This window comes from Dipodomys spectabilis, unplaced genomic scaffold, assembly GCF_019054845.1.
Source record: "Dipodomys spectabilis isolate Male_0828 unplaced genomic scaffold, ASM1905484v1 ptg000340l, whole genome shotgun sequence".
Taxonomy (NCBI): Eukaryota; Metazoa; Chordata; class Mammalia; order Rodentia; family Heteromyidae; genus Dipodomys; species Dipodomys spectabilis.
The window spans coordinates 1341979-1358392 of NW_024871017.1; the positions used below are offsets into that span (position 1 = coordinate 1341979).

General features: G+C 64.3%; 1 protein-coding gene across 2 annotated transcripts in view; it reads left to right on the forward strand.

Annotated features, from left to right (window-relative positions):
- Positions 1-16414, forward strand: part of Med12l (mediator complex subunit 12L) — a 231938-nt gene that overhangs the window by 51995 nt on the left and 163529 nt on the right. For both annotated transcript variants that reach the window (XM_042665626.1, XM_042665625.1), the window contains exons 11-12: positions 1371-1502; positions 4116-4242. In XM_042665626.1, the coding sequence (XP_042521560.1) occupies positions 1371-1502; positions 4116-4242 (259 nt within the window). The remainder of the gene's footprint in view (positions 1-1370; positions 1503-4115; positions 4243-16414) is intronic.

The following is a 16414-nucleotide window of genomic DNA, read 5'->3' on the forward strand; positions in this document are numbered from 1 at the left end:
CTCAGTTGTTTTCAGTGCCATACTAAAAGTTTACATACATTAGTTGAATTAAGAGACCCAGGGCTCCCTTTGAGGTATCTGCTCCAGATAATAACTTGCTTTGAGTCAACATGTGTTTTTAAGTTGAGGGCAGGGTGAATAAATAGGTTTGGAGTAAACTGATTTCACAATATGAACTATTTGCTGTTATCTTCTCAGAATCCACAGGAAACCTTGGGCTAGAGGTGTGTGAATTTTCTTCCAGAAGTGCACTTGTAGCTGCCTTGTACTCTTCCCCAAACTTGAGATTCTGCAGTGTTGAGAACTGCTCACATGGCATTGGAGGGGAAACTGTGATCATGCGTTGTGTCTGGCATAAGGTTCACACGTGGGAAGATAGCGAATACAACTTTGCAGTTGGTGTTCCAGCGCTTGGTGTGCGCACTCGAAGGGAAGCAGAGAAGCAGAGTCTCTGCTGTCCTCCACGGCTGCTCCTGTCACCTGGGTCCCTGAGCTCCTCACCCCGTCACGGCTGCCTACCTCTAGTGCCTGTGATGAGGGGCACTGGCGTACTCTGCGTGGTCCTAGGCTGCTTGCCGGCCTGGCCTGCTTAAAAGCAGTTGTTCATTTTTGATGCTTGGCTTCCACTCCTTGCATTTGCTGTTCCTGATGGGATGGGTCTCCTGTCAGCCTTCTGGCTCCCCTGGTCACCTGATTTCTGACAGGATTGTGGGTAGGATGAGGTGGTAATTGAGGGCCTGGTGTTCACAGTGAAGTATGTAGACTTTTTAGCAGCTGTTTTTATTGCTCATTTCTCTTTTTGTGTGGATTTGAAATTGAGTTCTAGGGGACTGGTGGGCTGGGTTATGGCTGTGTGTAAAGGCATCTGCCTACAAGGAAAGTAATTCTCCGAGAATTGTCAAAAATTCATTGTAACTGATACTTCCTTTTTCATGGCTAAAGTTTTACTCCTTATACCTCAGTTAAAAATTATTTGGGCCCATTTCCTAACACTGCTGTAATGAAATATGGCAAGCAAGCTTTAAGGCTTCAGAAACAGAAGTTGCTTGCTCCCTGACTTTTCATATATATTTTTATTGTGAAAATACTGTACAGAGGGGTTACAGTTACATGAGTGAGGTCATGAGTACATTTCTTATGGAGCATTGTTACCATCCCTTCCCTTCCCACCTCCCCAACTCCTCCTTCACCCCCCCCTCCCCGCCCCTCCAGGTTGTAAAGTTGGTTCTTAACATAGTGTCTTATACATCTCATTGTTACAATGGGTCAACCTGTATCCTTGTTTTCAGCATTTTGTTGTTTCCTTTCCCCACTTCCTGTTGAGTGAAGGAGCATTTGACTTTGTGGGTTTTCTTTTCCCTGGTCCTCAGGTCGCTCCCAATGATGAAGCTGTGGTGACACTGTTATGTGAATGGGCTGTAAGCTGCAAACGCTCAGGCAAGCACAGGGCCATGGCTGTGGCCAAACTCTTGGAGAAGAGACAAGCAGAAATTGAGGCAGAGGTAGGTTTTTCTTTCTGTTTATTGGATCTCATAAGGTTAACACAGTACTGCAGGAGGGTGACTTCTCTTTTACCCTTATTATACTCACCTTTTCTTTTCTCTTGATGAAAGGGAAGGGGTGTCAATCTAAAGAAGATGTCTTTTTTTTTTTTTGCCAGCCCTGGGGCTTGAACTCAGGGCCTGGGCACTGTCCCTGAGCTCCTTTTGCTCAAGGGTAGTATTCTACCACTTGAGCCACAGTGCCACTTCCAGCTTTTTTTTTTTTCTGCTTATGTGGTGCTGAGGAATCGAACCCAGGGCCTCATGCATGCAAGGCAAGTGCTCCACCACTGAGCCACCTTCCCAGCCCCAGTTTATATTTTTGAGAGTATATTTGCCTGTGTTAGGCGGAGCCATTTAAACTTCAGATGTTCATTATAAAGGAGAAACTCTTAGCTAACTTCATCAACAGTAGCTTTTGTGGAAGGGGGATTTCCAGACAAGCTTCCTTTTCTGCTGTAGCATTGGCAGAGATGGCCACAGGGAAGGTGTGTGGTGTGCTGAGGTCCTCAGATATACCACGTGGAGAACTTCCTGGCCTCCTGGGTTTCTCTGCTTCCCTCTTCCTTTCCACCATCCTCTGTGCAGGACCCAAAATGATCTTTTAGAGGTGTAACTAGATCACTAGAGAGTATTATTACCATGGCCTGGCCCTTTTTGCTTTCCTGTATCTCCTGGTCTTGGCTCTAGCCCTAAAGTTGTTCCTTGTGTTCCCCCAACACAGAAAACTCACTTGCACTTTGGGCGTTTGCCCTTGATGTTTCTTCTCTATGGCAGATTCTTCTCCCCAAACTTGGCATGCAGGCTTCTCTGTGGTGCTCCTGTTTCAGGAGCATTGCCTGCTGAGCAGCGTTCTAGGCAACCAGTCCCCAAGCCAGGGAAGTCCTGACCACTGGTTCTGAAGCCTGCCTCCGAGACTCCTCAGCCACTCTCTTCCAGCCCACTCTCCTCCTCATTATACAGCACATCACTCTAGCTACTTTGCTTGTTGTTTCGTTCAGTGAACTTGCCTGTCCATTCAGGGTTTTGCCCTTGATCCCCAGAACAGGCTCAGTGAACCGTGGAAACTCTGTGTGTGTTGTGGATAATACATTGACTTCTGTGAAGCTCTTATAAAAGTGAAACGGAAAGAACATTTTACAGGTGTTTCCTCCTGTTAGGAATGCTATGCTTGCCAAAAACAAAAGAGCACATTGTTGAAATTAGAACTTGAAAATATTCAAACCCCCAATATTGACAAGAAAAAAACAAATACTGCTGCCAAGGTATAGCAGTCAACCTGTCACATTAGAAATAGCCCTCGCTGCTTCTTCCTGTATGTTACAAGTGACTGCTCGGAGACAGACTCCAGTAACGGAAGTTGAATCCTGCAGGCATTCATTGCCTCTGTAAGGTTGCTTCTCTTTTGCACCTCTTTTCCCAGAACGTGTGTGTGTGTGCCCCAGCACCTGTGTGCAGGATGCTTTCACAAGGGCTTTCACTTGTAGGCTGCCTAGTAATTTTAATAGGCCTTAAAGGTGTCCTTTTCTAAAGACATATTTTTCTCAGAATTGTTTAAGATAATATCAAGCAAAATTTAAAAATTTGACCTTTAAACCTAGAGGTTTGGATAAACAATATCTTAGTAATCTTATTCAGTATGATGAATATGTTAATTAAAGCGTAAGTCGGGGCTGAGCCTGTGGCATAGTGGTAGAGTGCTTGCCTAGCATGCATGAAGACCTGTGTTCGATTCCTCAGTACCACATACACAGAATAAACTGTAAGTGGCTCTGTGGCTCAAGTGGTACAACGTTCTCCTTGAGCAAAAAAAAAAGGTAAGTAACGAAAATGGATGATCAAAGGAATTTTACAAAGAATAGAAAACAAGATTATGAATGTTTCTAAACTGCCTTGGTCCTGATCTTCTAGTAAACTCAGAGTTTAAGAAAGTGTCAGTTACTGTGGAAGCTTTGTAGCTGTGTTTCATAAGATGTTCCCTCTTACTGTCAGTGAACACATTTTATCCCCAGTTTTCTTTATTACTGTGGTACTAAGATTAAATTCAGATCCTTGAATTTGCCAGGCAGGCACCCTGCTATTTGAACCACCCTAAACTCACAAAAGAGTATTAGAATTAGGTTTGCTTTCTCATTTGATACTCCAAATGCATTCGTTAGTACCCCTTCCTGACAAAAGTGCAAAAACACAAAATAGTCAAATTAAGTAATGCGTGCCAAATAGTTTGGGAGAGTGCGTTTCAACTGGAGCCCTTGGGCGTGAGACGTGCCAAGGTGATTTTGAGTGGTTTTGCCCAGGGATAGGAGCATGTCCTCTGTCACCACTTTGAGAGTCTCACGCAGTGTGGGGCAGGCCTTGCTGCTCTTCTGAGACTTCTCTAAAAGCGGCGAATGCTTCTGGGTTGTTCTTTCCAACTCTTAGAAATTATATTCACATGATATTGACACATGATTCTGAAGTAAATAAAGAAATCTAAAGTCATTTTCTGTTTCATCTTGGAACTCCAATGTTAATAAAAATGAACAAATTCGTTACTGCTGTAATTAACCCTATCTTTTTGTTTTTAACCAGCAGAGATGTGGTGAGTCTGAAGCTCTCGATGAGAAGGAGTCTATTTCTTCAGCCTCTCTTACTGGGTCCAGTTTGCCTGTTTTCCAGAATGTTCTTCTGAGGTTTTTAGATACACAGGCTCCCTCATTGTGTAAGTGAAGTTTTCTTTTTAGATAAGAGATTGAGTCTGCACACCTGTGTGTGGACATGTATATACGTGTGCGCATGCATGCCTATATAATTTTTTCTTTTTCTTCTTTGTCTCTAAAGTTGTTGGCACTGAATATAATGTATGCTTCAGTGAGCTCACATTAGTAGCATTTTTCCCCCAATGGGAAAAAAGATGCCTCATTATGTTGTCTTAGACATTCATGTCATCTCCAGCTATTTTTCTGTCATTTCTTTATTGTTGGTGGAATTCAAATTTTGAGAAATAAGCAACCACCTAATAGGTTTGTTCTAAGAGTGGGTAGCTTTAAAAAACATTTGTGAAAGCAATACTAGTGCCTGTGAAACCTCAGGTTTTCATATGACAGAATACAGGAGAGGGTCTTAGGTAGTTAGAAAACAACAGATACATTGAAAGCTAAAAGGAGAAAAAGGGCAGGGGAGGGAAGTAAGCATTAGGGAGAGGAGGGACGAATGAGAGAAAGGGAGCAAGGAATAAGAGCAGGGAGGGGTGGCAGGTGAATGGGGAGGGGGGCGCTGTGGGGGGGGCTGTGAGGAGGGGAAGGAGGGGAGGGGGCTGTGAGGGGGGGAGGGGGCTGTGAGGAGGGGAAGGAGGGGAGGGGGCTGTGAGGAGGGGAGGGGGCTGTGAGGAGGGGAGGGGGCTGTGAGGAGGGGAAGGAGGGGAGGGGGCTGTGAGGAGGGGAGGGGGCTGTGAGGAGGGGAGGGGGCTGTGAGGGGGGGAGGGGGCTGTGAGGAGGGGAAGGAGGGGAGGGGGCTGTGAGGGGGGGAGGGGGCTGTGAGGAGGGGAGGGGGCTGTGAGGAGGGGAGGGGGCTGTGAGGAGGGGAAGGAGGGGAGGGGGCTGTGAGGAGGGGGAGGGGGCTGTGAGGAGGGGAGGGGGCTGTGAGGAGGGGAGGGGGCTGTGAGGAGGGGAGGGGGCTGTGAGGAGGGGAGGGGGCTGTGAGGGGGGGAGGGGGCTGTGAGGAGGGGAGGGGGCTGTGAGGAGGGGGGAGGCTGTGAGGAGGGGGGGAGGGGGCTGTGAGGGGGGGAGGGGGCTGTGAGGAGGGGAGGGGGCTGTGAGGAGGGGGGAGGCTGTGAGGAGGGGAGGGGGCTGTGAGGAGGGGAGGGGGCTGTGAGGGGGGGAGGGGGCTGTGAGGGGGGGAGGGGGCTGTGAGGAGGGGAGGGGGCTGTGAGGAGGGGAGGGGGCTGTGAGGAGGGCGGGCTGTGAGGGGGGGAGGGGGCTGTGAGGAGGGGAGGGGGCTGTGAGGAGGGGAGGGGGCTGTGAGGAGGGGAGGGGGCTGTGAGGAGGGGAGGGGGCTGTGAGGAGGGGAGGGGGCTGTGAGGAGGGGGGGGCTGTGAGGGGGGGAGGGGGCTGTGAGGGGGGGAGGGGGCTGTGAGGGGGGGAGGGGGCTGTGAGGAGGGGAGGGGGCTGTGAGGAGGGGGGAGGCTGTGAGGAGGGGGGAGGCTGTGAGGAGGGGAGGGGGCTGTGAGGAGGGGAGGGGGCTGTGAGGAGGGGAGGGGGCTGTGAGGAGGGGAGGGGGCTGTGAGGAGGGGGGAGGCTGTGAGGAGGGGAGGGGGCTGTGAGGAGGGGGCAGGCTGTGAGGAGGGGGGAGGCTGTGAGGAGGGGAGGGGGCTGTGAGGAGGGCGGGCTGTGAGGAGGGGGGGGCTGTGAGGAGGGGAGGGGGCTGTGAGGAGGGGAGGGGGCTGTGAGGAGGGGAGGGGGCTGTGAGGGGGGGGAGGGGGCTGTGAGGGGGGGAGGGGGCTGTGAGGAGGGGGGGGCTGTGAGGAGGGGAGGGGGCTGTGAGGAGGGGAGGGGGCTGTGAGGGGGGGAGGGGGCTGTGAGGAGGGGGGGCTGTGAGGAGGGGAGGGGGCTGTGAGGAGGGGAGGGGGCTGTGAGGAGGGGAGGGGGCTGTGAGGAGGGGGGGGCTGTGAGGGGGGGAGGGGGCTGTGAGGGGGGGAGGGGGCTGTGAGGGGGGGAGGGGGCTGTGAGGAGGGGAGGGGGCTGTGAGGAGGGGGGAGGCTGTGAGGAGGGGGGAGGCTGTGAGGAGGGGAGGGGGCTGTGAGGAGGGGAGGGGGCTGTGAGGAGGGGAGGGGGCTGTGAGGAGGGGGGAGGCTGTGAGGAGGGGAGGGGGCTGTGAGGAGGGGGGAGGCTGTGAGGAGGGGGGAGGCTGTGAGGAGGGGAGGGGGCTGTGAGGAGGGGGGGAGGGGGCTGTGAGGAGGGGAGGGGCTGTGAGGAGGGGGGGGCTGTGAGGGGGGGAGGGGGCTGTGAGGAGGGGAGGGGCTGTGAGGAGGGGGGGGCTGTGAGGAGGGGAGGGGGCTGTGAGGAGGGGGGGGCTGTGAGGAGGGGGGAGGCTGTGAGGAGGGGGGGGCTGTGAGGAGGGGAGGGGGCTGTGAGGAGGGGGGAGGCTGTGAGGAGGGGAGGGGGCTGTGAGGAGGGGGGGAGGGGGCTGTGAGGAGGGGAGGGGCTGTGAGGAGGGGAGGGGGCTGTGAGGAGGGGAGGGGGCTGTGAGGAGGGGGGGGCTGTGAGGAGGGGGGAGGCTGTGAGGAGGGGGGGGCTGTGAGGAGGGGAGGGGGCTGTGAGGAGGGGAGGGGGCTGTGAGGAGGGGGGAGGCTGTGAGGGGGGGAGGGGGCTGTGAGGGGGGGAGGGGGCTGTGAGGAGGGGCGGGATGTGAGGAGGGGAGGGGGCTGTGAGGAGGGGCGGGATGTGAGGAGGGGAGGGGCTGTGAGGAGGGGGGGAGGGGGCTGTGAGGAGGGGCGGGATGTGAGGAGGGGAGGGGGCTGTGAGGAGGGGAGGGGGCTGTGAGGAGGGGAGGGGGCTGTGAGGAGGGGGGGAGGGGGCTGTGAGGAGGGGAGGGGCTGTGAGGAGGGGAGGGGGCTGTGAGGAGGGGAGGGGGCTGTGAGGAGGGGGGGGCTGTGAGGAGGGGGGAGGCTGTGAGGAGGGGGGGGCTGTGAGGAGGGGAGGGGGCTGTGAGGAGGGGAGGGGGCTGTGAGGAGGGGAGGGGGCTGTGAGGAGGGGGGAGGCTGTGAGGGGGGGAGGGGGCTGTGAGGGGGGGAGGGGGCTGTGAGGAGGGGCGGGATGTGAGGAGGGGAGGGGGCTGTGAGGAGGGGGGGGCTGTGAGGAGGGGAGGGGGCTGTGAGGAGGGCGGGCTGTGAGGAGGGCGGGCTGTGAGGAGGGGAGGGGGCTGTGAGGAGGGGGGGGCTGTGAGGAGGGGAGGGGGCTGTGAGGAGGGGAGGGGCTGTGAGGAGGGGGGGGCTGTGAGGAGGGGAGGGGGCTGTGAGGAGGGGAGGGGGCTGTGAGGAGGGGAGGGGGCTGTGAGGAGGGGAGGGGGCTGTGAGGGGGGGAGGGGGCTGTGAGGAGGGGAGGGGGCTGTGAGGAGGGGAGGGGGCTGTGAGGAGGGGAGGAGGCTGTGAGGAGGGGGAGGCTGTGAGGAGGGGAGGGGGCTGTGAGGAGGGGAGGGGGCTGTGAGGGGGGGAGGAGGCTGTGAGGAGGGGGAGGCTGTGAGGAGGGGAGGGGGCTGTGAGGAGGGGAGGGGGTTGTGAGGGGGGGAGGGGGCTGTGAGGGGGGGAGGGGGCTGTGAGGAGGGGAGGGGGCTGTGAGGAGGGGGGAGGCTGTGAGGAGGGGGGGGCTGTGAGGAGGGGAGGGGGCTGTGAGGAGGGGAGGGGGCTGTGAGGAGGGGAGGGGGCTGTGAGGAGGGGAGGGGGCTGTGAGGGGGGGAGGGGGCTGTGAGGAGGGGAGGGGGCTGTGAGGAGGGGAGGGGGCTGTGAGGAGGGGAGGAGGCTGTGAGGAGGGGGAGGCTGTGAGGAGGGGAGGGGCTGTGAGGAGGGGAGGGGGCTGTGAGGGGGGGAGGGGGCTGTGAGGGGGGGAGGGGGCTGTGAGGAGGGGGGAGGCTGTGAGGGGGGGAGGGGGCTGTGAGGGGGGGAGGAGGCTGTGAGGAGGGGGAGGCTGTGAGGAGGGGAGGGGCTGTGAGGAGGGGAGGGGGCTGTGAGGGGGGGAGGGGGCTGTGAGGGGGGGAGGAGGCTGTGAGGAGGGGGGGGCTGTGAGGAGGGGAGGGGGCTGTGAGGGGGGGAGGAGGCTGTGAGGAGGGGGAGGCTGTGAGGAGGGGAGGGGGCTGTGAGGAGGGGAGGGGGCTGTGAGGGGGGGAGGGGGCTGTGAGGGGGGGAGGGGGATGTGAGGAGGGGGGAGGCTGTGAGGGGGGGAGGGGGCTGTGAGGGGGGGAGGGGGCTGTGAGGAGGGGCGGGATGTGAGGAGGGGAGGGGGCTGTGAGGAGGGGGGGGCTGTGAGGAGGGGAGGGGGCTGTGAGGAGGGCGGGCTGTGAGGAGGGCGGGCTGTGAGGAGGGGAGGGGGCTGTGAGGAGGGGGGGGCTGTGAGGAGGGGAGGGGGCTGTGAGGAGGGGAGGGGGCTGTGAGGAGGGGGGGGCTGTGAGGAGGGGAGGGGGCTGTGAGGAGGGCGGGCTGTGAGGAGGGCGGGCTGTGAGGAGGGGAGGGGGCTGTGAGGAGGGGGGGGCTGTGAGGAGGGGAGGGGGCTGTGAGGAGGGGAGGAGGCTGTGAGGAGGGGAGGGGGCTGTGAGGAGGGGAGGGGGCTGTGAGGAGGGGGGGGCTGTGAGGAGGGGAGGAGGCTGTGAGGAGGGGAGGGGGCTGTGAGGAGGGGAGGGGGCTGTGAGGAGGGGAGGAGGCTGTGAGGAGGGGAGGGGGCTGTGAGGAGGGGAGGGGGCTGTGAGGGGGGGAGGGGGCTGTGAGGAGGGGAGGAGGCTGTGAGGAGGGGAGGGGGCTGTGAGGAGGGGAGGGGGCTGTGAGGAGGGGGGGGCTGTGAGGAGGGGAGGAGGCTGTGAGGAGGGGAGGGGGCTGTGAGGAGGGGGGGGCTGTGAGGAGGGGAGGGGGCTGTGAGGAGGGCGGGCTGTGAGGAGGGCGGGCTGTGAGGAGGGGAGGGGGCTGTGAGGAGGGGGGGGCTGTGAGGAGGGGAGGAGGCTGTGAGGAGGGGAGGGGGCTGTGAGGAGGGGAGGGGGCTGTGAGGGGGGGAGGGGGCTGTGAGGAGGGGAGGAGGCTGTGAGGAGGGGAGGGGGCTGTGAGGAGGGGAGGGGGCTGTGAGGAGGGGGGGGCTGTGAGGAGGGGAGGAGGCTGTGAGGAGGGGAGGGGGCTGTGAGGAGGGGAGGGGGCTGTGAGGAGGGGAGGGGGCTGTGAGGAGGGGAGGAGGCTGTGAGGAGGGGGGGGCTGTGAGGAGGGGAGGGGGCTGTGAGGGGGGGAGGAGGCTGTGAGGAGGGGGAGGCTGTGAGGAGGGGAGGGGGCTGTGAGGGGGGGAGGGGGCTGTGAGGGTGGGAGGGGGCTGTGAGGGGGGGAGGGGGCTGTGAGGAGGGGGGAGGCTGTGAGGGGGGGAGGGGGCTGTGAGGGGGGGAGGGGGCTGTGAGGAGGGGCGGGATGTGAGGAGGGGAGGGGGCTGTGAGGAGGGGGGGGCTGTGAGGAGGGGAGGGGGCTGTGAGGAGGGCGGGCTGTGAGGAGGGCGGGCTGTGAGGAGGGGAGGGGGCTGTGAGGAGGGGGGGGGCTGTGAGGAGGGGAGGGGGCTGTGAGGAGGGGAGGGGCTGTGAGGAGGGGGGGGCTGTGAGGAGGGGAGGGGGCTGTGAGGAGGGGAGGGGGCTGTGAGGAGGGGAGGGGGCTGTGAGGGGGGGAGGGGGCTGTGAGGAGGGGAGGGGGCTGTGAGGAGGGGAGGGGGCTGTGAGGAGGGGAGGAGGCTGTGAGGAGGGGGAGGCTGTGAGGAGGGGAGGGGGCTGTGAGGAGGGGAGGGGGCTGTGAGGAGGGGAGGAGGCTGTGAGGGGGGGAGGGGGCTGTGAGGAGGGGAGGGGGCTGTGAGGAGGGGAGGGGGCTGTGAGGAGGGGAGGGGGCTGTGAGGAGGGGAGGGGGCTGTGAGGAGGGGAGGGGGCTGTGAGGGGGGGAGGGGGCTGTGAGGAGGGGAGGGGGCTGTGAGGGGGGGAGGGGGCTGTGAGGAGGGGAGGAGGCTGTGAGGAGGGGAGGGGGCTGTGAGGAGGGGAGGCGGCTGTGAGGAGGGGGAGGCTGTGAGGAGGGGAGGGGGCTGTGAGGAGGGGAGGGGGCTGTGAGGAGGGGGGGGCTGTGAGGAGGGGAGGGGGCTGTGAGGAGGGGAGGAGGCTGTGAGGAGGGGGAGGCTGTGAGGAGGGGAGGGGGCTGTGAGGAGGGGAGGGGGCTGTGAGGAGGGGGGGGCTGTGAGGAGGGGAGGGGGCTGTGAGGAGGGGGGAGGCTGTGAGGAGGGGGAGGCTGTGAGGAGGGGAGGGGGCTGTGAGGAGGGGAGGGGGCTGTGAGGGGGGGAGGGAGGCTGTGAGGAGGGGAGGGGGCTGTGAGGAGGGGAGGGGGCTGTGAGGGGGGGAGGAGGCTGTGAGGAGGGGGAGGCTGTGAGGAGGGGAGGGGGCTGTGAGGAGGGGAGGGGGCTGTGAGGGGGGGAGGGAGGCTGTGAGGGGGGGAGGAGGCTGTGAGGAGGGGGAGGCTGTGAGGAGGGGAGGGGGCTGTGAGGAGGGGAGGGGGCTGTGAGGAGGGGGAGGCTGTGAGGAGGGGAGGGGGCTGTGAGGGGGGGAGGGGCTGTGAGGAGGGGAGGGGGCTGTGAGGAGGGGAGGGGGCTGTGAGGAGGGGAGGGGGCTGTGAGGGGGGGAGGGGGCTGTGAGGGGGGGAGGAGGCTGTGAGGAGGGGGAGGCTGTGAGGAGGGGAGGGGGCTGTGAGGAGGGGAGGGGGCTGTGAGGGGGGGAGGGGGCTGTGAGGGGGGGAGGGGGCTGTGAGGGGGGGAGGGGGCTGTGAGGAGGGGAGGGGGCTGTGAGGAGGGGGGAGGCTGTGAGGAGGGGGGGGCTGTGAGGAGGGGAGGGGGCTGTGAGGAGGGGAGGGGGCTGTGAGGAGGGGAGGGGGCTGTGAGGAGGGGAGGGGGCTGTGAGGGGGGGAGGGGGCTGTGAGGGGGGGAGGGGGCTGTGAGGGGGGGAGGGGGCTGTGAGGAGGGGAGGGGGCTGTGAGGAGGGGAGGGGGCTGTGAGGAGGGGAGGAGGCTGTGAGGAGGGGGAGGCTGTGAGGAGGGGAGGGGGCTGTGAGGAGGGGAGGGGGCTGTGAGGAGGGGAGGGGGCTGTGAGGAGGGGAGGAGGCTGTGAGGAGGGGGAGGCTGTGAGGAGGGGAGGGGGCTGTGAGGAGGGGAGGGGGCTGTGAGGAGGGGGGGGCTGTGAGGAGGGGAGGGGGCTGTGAGGAGGGGAGGGGGCTGTGAGGAGGGGGGGGCTGTGAGGAGGGGAGGGGGCTGTGAGGAGGGGAGGGGGCTGTGAGGAGGGGAGGGGGCTGTGAGGAGGGGAGGAGGCTGTGAGGAGGGGGAGGCTGTGAGGAGGGGAGGGGGCTGTGAGGAGGGGAGGGGGCTGTGAGGAGGGGGGGGCTGTGAGGAGGGGAGGGGGCTGTGAGGAGGGGAGGGGGCTGTGAGGAGGGGGGGGCTGTGAGGAGGGGAGGGGGCTGTGAGGAGGGGAGGGGGCTGTGAGGAGGGGGGGGGCTGTGAGGAGGGGAGGAGGCTGTGAGGAGGGGGAGGCTGTGAGGAGGGGAGGGGGCTGTGAGGAGGGGAGGGGGCTGTGAGGAGGGGGGGGCTGTGAGGAGGGGGGGGCTGTGAGGAGGGGAGGGGGCTGTGAGGAGGGGAGGGGGCTGTGAGGAGGGGGGGGCTGTGAGGAGGGGAGGGGGCTGTGAGGAGGGGAGGGGGCTGTGAGGAGGGGGGGGCTGTGAGGAGGGGAGGAGGCTGTGAGGAGGGGGAGGCTGTGAGGAGGGGAGGGGGCTGTGAGGAGGGGAGGGGGCTGTGAGGAGGGGGGGGCTGTGAGGAGGGGGGGGCTGTGAGGAGGGGAGGGGGCTGTGAGGAGGGGAGGGGGCTGTGAGGGGGGGAGGGGGCTGTGAGGGGGGGAGGGGGCTGTGAGGAGGGGAGGGGGCTGTGAGGAGGGGAGGGGGCTGTGAGGAGGGGAGGAGGCTGTGAGGAGGGGGAGGCTGTGAGGAGGGGAGGGGGCTGTGAGGAGGGGAGGGGGCTGTGAGGAGGGGAGGGGGCTGTGAGGAGGGGAGGAGGCTGTGAGGAGGGGGAGGCTGTGAGGAGGGGAGGGGGCTGTGAGGAGGGGAGGGGGCTGTGAGGAGGGGGGGGCTGTGAGGAGGGGGGGGCTGTGAGGAGGGGAGGGGGCTGTGAGGAGGGGAGGGGGCTGTGAGGAGGGGAGGGGGCTGTGAGGAGGGGAGGGGGCTGTGAGGAGGGGAGGAGGCTGTGAGGAGGGGGAGGCTGTGAGGAGGGGAGGGGGCTGTGAGGAGGGGAGGGGGCTGTGAGGAGGGGGGGGCTGTGAGGAGGGGAGGGGGCTGTGAGGAGGGGAGGGGGCTGTGAGGAGGGGAGGGGGCTGTGAGGAGGGGAGGAGGCTGTGAGGAGGGGGAGGCTGTGAGGAGGGGAGGGGGCTGTGAGGAGGGGAGGGGGCTGTGAGGAGGGGGGGGCTGTGAGGAGGGGAGGGGGCTGTGAGGAGGGGAGGGGGCTGTGAGGAGGGGGGGGCTGTGAGGAGGGGAGGGGGCTGTGAGGAGGGGAGGGGGCTGTGAGGAGGGGAGGGGGCTGTGAGGAGGGGAGGGGGCTGTGAGGAGGGGAGGAGGCTGTGAGGAGGGGGAGGCTGTGAGGAGGGGAGGGGGCTGTGAGGAGGGGAGGGGGCTGTGAGGAGGGGGGGGCTGTGAGGAGGGGAGGGGGCTGTGAGGAGGGGAGGAGGCTGTGAGGAGGGGGAGGCTGTGAGGAGGGGAGGGGGCTGTGAGGAGGGGAGGGGGCTGTGAGGAGGGGGGGGCTGTGAGGAGGGGGGGGCTGTGAGGAGGGGAGGGGGCTGTGAGGAGGGGAGGGGGCTGTGAGGAGGGGAGGGGGCTGTGAGGAGGGGAGGGGGCTGTGAGGAGGGGAGGAGGCTGTGAGGAGGGGGAGGCTGTGAGGAGGGGAGGGGGCTGTGAGGAGGGGAGGGGGCTGTGAGGAGGGGGGGGCTGTGAGGAGGGGAGGGGGCTGTGAGGAGGGGAGGAGGCTGTGAGGAGGGGGAGGCTGTGAGGAGGGGAGGGGGCTGTGAGGAGGGGAGGGGGCTGTGAGGAGGGGGGGGCTGTGAGGAGGGGAGGGGGCTGTGAGGAGGGGGGAGGCTGTGAGGAGGGGGGGGCTGTGAGGAGGGGAGGGGGCTGTGAGGAGGGGGGGGCTGTGAGGAGGGGAGGGGGCTGTGAGGAGGGGAGGGGGCTGTGAGGAGGGGGGAGGCTGTGAGGAGGGGGGGGCTGTGAGGAGGGGAGGGGGCTGTGAGGAGGGGGGGGCTGTGAGGAGGGGAGGGGGCTGTGAGGAGGGGAGGGGGCTGTGAGGGGGGGAGGGGCTGTGAGGAGGGGAGGGGGCTGTGAGGAGGGGGGGGCTGTGAGGAGGGGAGGGGGCTGTGAGGAGGGGAGGGGGCTGTGAGGAGGGGAGGGGCTGTGAGGAGGGGAGGGGGCTGTGAGGAGGGGAGGGGGCTGTGAGGAGGGGAGGGGGCTGTGAGGGGGGGAGGGGGCTGTGAGGGGGGGAGGAGGCTGTGAGGAGGGGGAGGCTGTGAGGAGGGGAGGGGGCTGTGAGGAGGGGAGGGGGCTGTGAGGGGGGGAGGGGGCTGTGAGGGGGGGAGGGGGCTGTGAGGGGGGGAGGGGGCTGTGAGGAGGGGAGGGGGCTGTGAGGAGGGGGGAGGCTGTGAGGAGGGGAGGCTGTGAGGAGGGGAGGGGGCTGTGAGGAGCGGAGGGGGCTGTGAGGAGGGGAGGAGGCTGTGAGGAGGGGGAGGCTGTGAGGAGGGGGAGGCTGTGAGGAGGGGAGGGGGGGGCTGTGAGGAGGGGAGGGGGCTGTGAGGAGGGGAGGGGGCTGTGAGGAGGGGAGGGGGCTGTGAGGGGGGGAGGGGGCTGTGAGGAGGGGAGGGGGCTGTGAGGAGGGGAGGGGGCTGTGAGGAGGGGAGGAGGCTGTGAGGAGGGGGAGGCTGTGAGGAGGGGAGGGGGCTGTGAGGGGGGGAGGAGGCTGTGAGGAGGGGGAGGCTGTGAGGAGGGGAGGGGGCTGTGAGGAGGGGAGGGGGCTGTGAGGGGGGGAGGGGGCTGTGAGGGGGGGAGGGGGCTGTGAGTGGGGGAGGGGGCTGTGAGGAGGGGAGGGGGCTGTGAGGAGGGGAGGGGGCTGTGAGGGGGGGAGGGGGCTGTGAGGGGGGGAGGGGGCTGTGAGGGGGGGAGGGGGCTGTGAGGAGGGGGGGGCTGTGAGGAGGGGAGGGGGCTGTGAGGAGGGGGGGGCTGTGAGGGGGGGAGGGGCTGTGAGGAGGGGGAGGCTGTGAGGAGGGGGGAGGCTGTGAGGAGGGGAGGGGGCTGTGAGGAGGGGGGGCTGTGAGGAGGGGAGGGGCTGTTAGGAGGGGGAGGCTGTGAGGAGGGGAGGCTGTGAGGAGGGGAGGGGGCTGTGAGGAGGGGGGGCTGTGAGGAGGGGAGGGGCTGTGAGGAGGGGGAGGCTGTGAGGAGGGGAGGCTGTGAGGAGGGGAGGGGGCTGTGAGGAGGGGGGAGGCTGTGAGGAGGGGGGAGGCTGTGAGGAGGGGGGGCTGTGAGGAGGGGAGGGGCTGTGAGGAGGGGGGAGGCTGTGAGGAGGGGGGAGGCTGTGAGGAGGGGAGGGGGCTGTGAGGAGGGGGGAGGCTGTGAGGAGGGGAGGGGGCTGTGAGGAGGGGGGGGCTGTGAGGAGGGGAGGGGGCTGTGAGGAGGGGGGAGGCTGTGAGGAGGGGGGGCTGTGAGGAGGGGGAGGCTGTGAGGAGGGGAGGCTGTGAGGAGGGGAGGGGGCTGTGAGGAGGGGGGAGGCTGTGAGGAGGGGGGAGGCTGTGAGGAGGGGAGGGGGCTGTGAGGAGGGGGGAGGCTGTGAGGAGGGGAGGGGCTGTGAGGAGGGGGGAGGCTGTGAGGAGGGGGGAGGCTGTGAGGAGGGGAGGGGGCTGTGAGGAGGGGGGAGGCTGTGAGGAGGGGAGGGGGCTGTGAGGAGGGGGGAGGCTGTGAGGAGGGGAGGGGGCTGTGAGGAGGGGGGAGGCTGTGAGGAGGGGAGGGGGCTGTGAGGAGGGGGGGGCTGTGAGGAGGGGAGGGGGCTGTGAGGAGGGGGGGCTGTGAGGAGGGGGGAGGCTGTGAGGAGGGGGGAGGCTGTGAGGAGGGGGGGCTGTGAGGAGGGGGAGGCTGTGAGGAGGGGAGGCTGTGAGGAGGGGAGGGGCTGTGAGGAGGGGGGAGGCTGTGAGGAGGGGGGAGGCTGTGAGGAGGGGAGGGGGCTGTGAGGAGGGGGGAGGCTGTGAGGAGGGGAGGGGCTGTGAGGAGGGGGGAGGCTGTGAGGAGGGGGGAGGCTGTGAGGAGGGGAGGGGGCTGTGAGGAGGGGGGAGGCTGTGAGGAGGGGAGGGGGCTGTGAGGAGGGGGGAGGCTGTGAGGAGGGGAGGGGGCTGTGAGGAGGGGGGAGGCTGTGAGGAGGGGAGGGGGCTGTGAGGAGGGGGGGGCTGTGAGGAGGGGAGGGGGCTGTGAGGAGGGGAGGGGGCTGTGAGGAGGGGGGGGGGGCTGTGAGGAGGGCGGGCTGTGAGGAGGGGAGGGGGCTGTGAGGAGGGGAGGGGAGGAGGTGTGGCTTTCTAGCATAGGAGGAGAGTGGAAGTAGAGGACAGTGGAATGTAGAGAGTAGGTAATAAAGAAAAGGAAGCAGAGAAAGGGAAGGGTGGCCATGGTCCTGGAGGCAGAACCTGTGGCCAGCACATGCGCTGGCAGCTCTGCCTCTCGCATCCCAAGTCCCAGGGTTGTATGCTGCCCCTTCATGGTCTCCTCCTGTCCTTAGCAAGCACGTTAATGTCAGCCTGTGGAAACAGCTGTTCTTTCCTCTGTGAAGAGGCTGTAGCCAGGCACTGGTGGCTCATGCCTGTAACACTAGCTATTCAGGAGGTTGAGATCTGAGGATCGAAGTTCAAAGCTAGCCCAGGCAGAAAAATCTGCATGAGTCTCTTACTTAACCACTCAAAACCCAGAAGTAGTAGAGCACTAGTCTTGAGCACAGAGAGGCTCAGGGACAGTGCCCAGGTCCTGAGTTCAAGCCCCATAACTGACAAAAAGGCTGCTTGTCACTGAGATAACGGATAGCAGGAGACGGTTAGGTCAAAGTTAGCGTGAGATCAGTGCTGTGAGTAACCCTCTCTCCC